This window comes from Plasmodium gaboni, chromosome 4 (genome assembly GCF_001602025.1).
Source record: "Plasmodium gaboni strain SY75 chromosome 4, whole genome shotgun sequence".
NCBI classification, from domain to species: Eukaryota; Apicomplexa; class Aconoidasida; order Haemosporida; family Plasmodiidae; genus Plasmodium; species Plasmodium gaboni.
This window is the reverse complement of record NC_031484.1, coordinates 76,648-84,813: the sequence shown is the minus strand read 5'-3', so window position 1 is coordinate 84,813 and position 8,166 is coordinate 76,648. Positions and strand designations below refer to the sequence as shown.

Below are 8,166 nucleotides of genomic sequence, written 5' to 3'. Positions count from 1 at the left end.
AAAAAAAAAAAAGCCGAGGGTATTGCACCTACTGCATCATTTTTTTTTTTCTTTTCTTTTATTATTTTAATTAGTTTTAAGAATTATAAGTATAAAAACTTATACACATATATATATTATATATGTATATGTTCTTGTTTATGTGTAAAATTATTATTTATAATTATTGAATAAGATCTACATGTTATAAAAGTTTACATTATTATAATAAGAATTTATAATATAATTAAAAATTAGTAAAAAAAAAAATAAAATAAAAAAACATTTGAAAAAGTCTTGAAGATTTATATATTTATTAACACATTAAAGTAAATAATTAAAAGAATATATACACACACATATATATATATATAATATTATTATCTCCCTGTTTTATATGGAAAGAATTAATTATTATATAAAAAAATAAAAAATATATATACATATGTATATATATATATATATATATATATATATATATATATATATACTTATATGTTAAATAATATGCCTCATTTGCTTGTCCAATTTTTTTTTTTTCTTTTGTGTGTATTAAATTCTATGTAATATTTTTTTGCTCCTACATAATAACCTATGAAATCATAGATTGTATTTGTTTTTATAAATTATTATTATAAAAAAAAAAAAAAAAACTAAAAAATAAATATAATATATGTTTATATATTTACCTATTGATGTTATTTATATTAAGTTAAAGTAAAAGTATTTTTTTTGTCAATTTTTTTTATTTATTTATTTGTGATTAAAATATAAAAAGTGTGTAACCATATAGTTTTATACTCTTTGAAATAATTAATATTTTTCATTTTCATTTTTTTTTTTTTTTTTTTTTTGTAATTTCTATAAATTATATTTGTTTGTTTATATGGCACACAATATTGATAACCCGATGTAGAAAGTTATTTGGTTGTGTCTATTTTTATTATATATTAAAAAATGTGATATAAAATAGTTTATTTTATTTTTTATATGGTTTTATAAATGAATAATATTTTGATAATATAAAAAAGAGAAAAAAAAATTTTTTCTCCTTCAAATATATATATATATATATATATATATATTTATATATTTATGTTTATATATATATATTTTTTTTTTTTTATATCAATATGAATAAAGAAAAATGTGTAGAGAGTTTAAAAAAGGATAAAGCATGTAATCTATATATTGAAGAAAATATTGTCATATTAAATAAAGATAAGAATATTATTAAAACGGTCGATAATAATTTTGATCATAATAAACATGAGTGTTACAAGAAAGATTATAAAAAGCATAAAATAAAAAATGTGGATGATATAAATGAAAGGATAATAAATAAAGAAAGAAAAGATATGATACCATTAGATACATTTGATGAAAAAAAAAATAATAATATGGATATAAAAAAAAGTAATGAGAATAATGATAATAATATGAAGGCTTTTAATGATAATATAAAAAATGATATGATCGAAATGAATATTGAAAAGGAAAAGAGAAATGTTATGTATGAGAAAGGAAATAATTATTTAAATAATAAAATAGAAAGTAATAATAATATAAAAGAAAGAAATCATGATAATATAATAAATGAAAAGAATTATATGAATAATAAAAAAAAAGGTAATAAAAGAACTGGTATCCCTTTAAATGAAAGAAAATATTATCGTATCCTTGCAAAACAAATGATAAAAATTCAAGGATTAACATTTGATCATAATCAAATAAGATGGATAGCATATTGGAAGAATGAAAATAATAAACAAATACAAAAACATTTCCCTGTGTGCAAATTTGGATTCTATAAAGCTAGACAGCTAGCTCTAGAATTTCGTGATTTAAAAATTAATGACAAAAATAAAAATATAAACAATAATATGAAGAATAATATGGAAAATAATACAAAAAATAATATTAACAATAATACAAACAATAATATTAACAATAATACAAACAATAATATTAACAATTATATATACAACCAGATTGATAATTGTTATATTAAAAAAAAAGATAAAAATAAAAAATGTGTTATAAACATAAAGAATCAATATAATCAAAATGGAATTCAACATATTAATAATTACCCTCAAGACATAAATATAAATCATATGAACTTTAATATGGATAATAATATATTTAATGATCTTCATAATAATTCTTTATCTCAAGTAATTTTATGTAACAACAAAGAAGATATATATTATAATGAGGAAAAACAAAAAGAGATATCCTCAACAAATATATTATCAAGAAATATAATACAGAATGAAGAAAATAATATATATATATCTGAACATAATAATAATAATAATAATAATACTTGTTATTATAATAATAACTATTATGTATATTCATATAATTTACACAACAATATATATAACCACTTTGAAGAGAAAAAAAAATCAAATAATATCATATATAATGTTGAAGGGTCTGATAAGAATTATATAAAATATGATAAAAAAAATATGGAAAATATTTATTTACAAAATTGTGCCATTGACAAAAGTAATATCAATAAATCATTTGATAATATAAAATATATGTATGAAAAGGGTATATATGACAATACAGATATTGAACATATTCAACATATTAATAATAATAATAATAATAATAATTATGATTATTATAATAATAATAATTTTGATGATAATATTAATAATAATTATTATTATTATGATTATCTTATTCCTTATACTTTAAACCCTAATGAGAAGAATATTAATAATTATAATTTATCTTGCTCATATAATACTATGCAAAATTATACCCCCCTTCAAAATGTAGATGATGCAATGATGCATGCACATATACCAACATATGAAAAAGGTGGAATACCAATAAATTATGAAATGATTACAAATAATTATCATAATAATTATCATAATAATTATCATCATAATAATAATATTTATAATTATTATCATCCCTCTAATGATATGTCCTGCAGATATATGACACAAGAAGATTTATTAAAAAATATTAAAAGCAATAATATTATGAATAGAAATAACGATAATGAAAATATAAAAATTAATTTGTATAGCCACAACAAAAATGAAAAAGACTCATTATCTTATATGTTGACAAGAACGTCAACTTCTTCACATTTGTCAGAGAATTTAAATATATTTATAAAAAATAATAAAAATATGTCTTTTGAAAATGATACTACAAAAAGTAATATATATATGAACGATGAAAATTTCCTTTTAGTATCAAACGATAATTCTCATATATCAAAAAAATTATGTATTCATAATGATGTAAAAAGTAATAAAAAAAAAAAAAATAAAAATAAATTATCTCATCATGAAATAAAGAAAATTAACATACAAAATGACGAAATGTCAAATGGTTCTATTATGAAATGTGAAAATATAAAATATAATAAATTAAAGAGTGAGAAAATAACTCATATAAATTATGCACAAAAAAATGAGAATGATATAATGAAAGTGGATAGTATCAACAATATATATTCATATCAAAAATCTATGCAAAATGAGTTATATAAAACTAATTTTGATAATAAAGAAAAAATGCAATATAATGACAAGGAAAAAAAAACAAATATAACAGATATAATGGAAGGAGGAAAATATAAACAACATATTTATAATAATGAAAATATTTATAATAATTATGATGAGAAGGTTAATATGATGAATAATATGTCTGATCAAAATAAATTTTCCACAGAAAATGTTTCAAATATAGGTGGTGACATTACATTAATAAATAAAAATGACGATTCTTATAATAATGATATTAATCATATTCATAATATATGTGATATGGATAATCTTTATAATAATTCTATTCCTTATAAAAATATAAAGAAAAAGGAAAAATACAAAAATAATAAAAATAATAAAAATAATAATAATAATAAAAAATATATAAAGAAAAAATGTATCAATAAAAGTATCAAAATGAAGAATATTTCTTATAATCTTGATGATGTAAAAGAAAATGATAAAGACCAAGAAAAAAATGATAAAGACCAAGAAAATATAACAAATTTCTATAATGAGATCATGAGAATGCCAAAAATGAAAGGTGTTCATTTTGATACTAGACAAAAAAGATGGTGTGCTTATGGTTATAAAAAAAAAGAATGTTTTTCTGTTTATCGTTATGGTTTTTTAGTAGCACGTGAATTAGCTATAAGAAGTAGATTAAAAGTACAAAAAAGAAAAAATAATTTAAAATTAAGAAAAATTAATATTCCACAAAATGAAAAAAAAAAAAAAAAGCAAAAAAATTTACATTTTAAAAATATTTCACAAATAAAAAATAATTATTGTAATAAAATATGTGACGAAAATGATAATAATAATAATAATAATAATAATAATAAAATAAATGATATTGGAAATTATTATAGACCTGATGAAAATATATATTCTTATGACAATAAATTGATCAACGATAAGATCTATCTTAATAATATTCATGATGAAAATTTAAATTACATAAAAGATAATTACAAAGATATTTATAATAATAGTAATATTTATAATAATAGTAATATTTATAATAATAGTAATATTTATAATAATAGTAATATTTATAATAATATGAAGATCATTCAAAATGTAACAGATAAAATCAATATCAATCATACAACTCATATTCCAATGAATATACAACAACATGTTAATTATAAGGATGATGAACAGATAAATTATTATAAATGCAATAATAATATAAATAATATATATAATATAAATAATATATATAATGTGAATAATAAAAATGAACAATATTGTAATATCCATCAATATTATAAAAACAATAATATTCAACAAACTGATGAGTCATATAATATGAATTTAAGTGAGGAACAAAATAAATTTGTATATAACAAACATTTAAGTAAACAAAATATATCTAATCATGATATATATTATAATATAAAAAATAATACAGAAGAAGACAATATTTACATAAATATAAATAACGAATTTAATAATCACTTACAAAATTTTTATACTTATAAAAATTTGTTTCATATAAAGGAGACTAATCAAAATATTCATCGAATACAAGATATAAATAATAAAAATGACACGCCTTTATTTTTAAATAAAATAAATAATGATGACAATAAGTATATTATAGATAGTTATAAAGAAAACGATGATATAAATGAAAAATATATAAATGAAAAATATATAAATGAAAAATATATAAATGAAAAATATATAAATGAATATAAAATAAAAAAAAAAAAATTACAAAGTGGAAATACCAGTTTTGAATATATGGATAATATGAATAATAATATCATACAATGTGATAATCAAACTGAGGAGTTTTTTTTTTTGAATCATAAAAATAAAGAAGAATATAATACTACTTATAATTTGTATAATGCAAGTGATCTAAATGATGATAATTATTGTAAGTTATATGTATCGAAACAATTAAAAAAAAAAGATGAATATGTTCAGGATAAACTAATAAATGAAGATTTAAAGGATGAGTTATTTTTTTTAAAAAATGAAAATTACTCTGTAGAAAAATATACAGAAGATATGATTAATAATAAAGAAAAAAAAGAAATTCATTTCACCTTAAATAATTATAACACAAATAAAAAAAATAAAGATAATCATATTATAAATAATTCATATAAAAATATAAAGGATAGTATTATTCATTTATATAATATAAATGAATTGAAAAAAGAAAATTTATATACAACACATGATACAAAGAATTTAGTACTAAGAAAAATAAATATATTAAAAGAATTTGATCATAAATTTTTATCTCCTGGAATGGAACATATAAATATACATGATGATGCCATAAAAAAGAATAAACATTACAATTTTAGGTATGAAGAAATTATTCATAAATATTGTTTGACTATTTTTAAAAAGATTAACATTAGTAAGTTTTTTAAGGATAATGAGAAGCGTATTCTTCTAATGAAAAATTATTGGGAATATAGTATATTAACACTACACGTAAGTATTTAAAAAAAAAAAAATATATATATATATATATATATATATATATTTATTTATTTATTTATTTTATTTTTTTGATAGGATTTCAACGTAAATATGGTACATGACGTGGCAACATGTTTGAACCTTAGAAAAATAATTTATAAATATTTGATTTTAGAATTATTTACAAATGCTTATAGCTGTAATTTTCTTACATGCATTGAAAAGGGAAGAACTCTTTTGATTTCACATATAAACAAAGATATGGAAAAAGAAATAATCAAAAAGAAATCAAGAAAATATATAAAATTAATGAAAAAAGTACAAATATATCACTTAAATATGATTGATAATATATATAATTTAAAATCTATACAATTATATACAAACATTCTTATAACCTGTTTAGTACAAAACAAAACAACAAGCAACTTATCATTTAAAGACCAAGAAATGTTATTAAGATCTCTACTCTTTTTTTATTTTAAAAAAGATTTTATATGAATATTAAATGTTAACATATATATATATATATATATATATATATATATATATATATGTATTTTATTTCATTTTATTTTTATTATAACTTTTTTATATTTTTATAACTTTGTATTTATTATTTCTTTTTTTTTTTACATGATGTTATATATATATATATATATATATATATATGTTTTTTTTTTATGTGTGCAGAGAAGTGTGTCATAAAATTTGCATTCGTTATATAATACTATAATAATAAAAAAAAAAAAAAGATAAAAAAAAAAGAATAAATTACGTTATTTTTATATATATATATAATATATGTTTTCCTTTGTTTTGTTTTTATTTTATTTTATTTTATTTTTGGTGTTTGTTCATTTTCTTCATTTTTTTATGTTTATTTTATTTTATTTAAGTTTCCTTTTTTTTTTTTTTTGTTATATTTATTTATTTTTTTATTTTTGAAACAGTGTATAACTTTTTCTACATGTATATATTAAAAAAATAAAAAAAAATTAAGCTGACTTTTTTTAAAATATAATACATAATTTAAAAATGTATTTATAAGAACAACAACATTTGTACTCTATGATATAATATAATTTCTTTTTGTATATAAAATAAATGGAATAATTTAATTATAAAAATTTTTTTTTTTTTTTTCTTTTTTTTTGCTTTTTAATTTCGCACACACCTTCTGGGAATAAAAAAAAAGAAATAAAAAAGAAGAAAATTTAATTAAAATGGATAATAAGCAATACGAGAAAAAGAAGAAAAAAAGGAAAAAAAGTGAGAAAGAAAAAGATAAAGAAAAAGAAAAGGAAGCAAGTTATATATCGGATACCATAACAGTAAAAAAAAAAAAAAAAAAAAAATTAACATAATGATATATAAAATGTATACACATATATATATATATATATATAATTATATATTTCATAATATTATTGTTATATAATTTTATTTTCTCATTCAGTTTTGTGCCACGCTCATACGAGATTCAGTAGTAAATGCAGGTGAAGTATTACAAAATAATTATTATCCTATCAAAGAATCTCTTTTAAATGCTTACGATACTTATTTTTGTGAATGTACACAACAAAATAATATTCGAGTAAATGGAAATGTTCCTTTTTTTACTATCAAATCGGATAATTCAAGAAATTAATTCATCCTTTAATAAAAATATATAAATATATATATATATATATATATATGCATATTTTTTCATATTTTATTTCTTTTCATTTTTATATTTCCTTTTTTAAAAACAAAAAAAAAAAAAGTAATATTCTTAATTCATTTTAAATTTATATATATTGCTAACTCTTTAATTATTTCAAAAAAAATAATATTAGAAAATTTTATTAAAATATATATATATATAATACATATTGTATATATATAATATTTTTTTTAGTTAATAATATTATATATATTTATCAATATACTACATATAGTTAGCTATATACATGAATATCATATGAATAGTCATAAAAAAAAAAAAAAAAAAAAAAAAAAAAAAAAAAAAAATAAAAAAAAAAATTATTAAAAAAAAAAAAAAAAAAATTTAAAAAATTAAAAAAAATTTTTAAAAAAAAAAATTTTAATTTTTTTAAAAAAAATATTAATATTAAAAAAAAAATAATATAATATATTTAATATTATTTTTTATTTTTTTATTTTTTTTTTTTTTTTTTTTTTTTTTTATTTTCTTTTTCTT

The 8,166-nt window shown here is 16.4% G+C and overlaps 2 protein-coding genes across 2 annotated transcripts; both read left to right on the top strand.

The window, feature by feature from the left end:
- Positions 1 to 1,112: 1,112 nt before the first annotated feature.
- Positions 1,113 to 6,461, top strand: PGSY75_0404100 (putative transcription factor with AP2 domain(s); the record flags this gene model as incomplete). Its single annotated transcript, XM_018784106.1, has 2 exons — positions 1,113 to 5,972; positions 6,057 to 6,461. The coding sequence occupies 2 exons, from the start codon at positions 1,113 to 1,115 to the stop codon at positions 6,459 to 6,461; spliced, it is 5,265 nt and encodes a 1,754-aa protein (XP_018643268.1).
- A 725-nt stretch (positions 6,462 to 7,186) lies between these two features.
- On the top strand, positions 7,187 to 7,611 carry PGSY75_0404000 (hypothetical protein; the record flags this gene model as incomplete). Its single annotated transcript, XM_018784105.1, has 2 exons — positions 7,187 to 7,294; positions 7,420 to 7,611. The coding sequence occupies 2 exons, from the start codon at positions 7,187 to 7,189 to the stop codon at positions 7,609 to 7,611; spliced, it is 300 nt and encodes a 99-aa protein (XP_018643267.1).
- Positions 7,612 to 8,166: the final 555 nt, after the last annotated feature.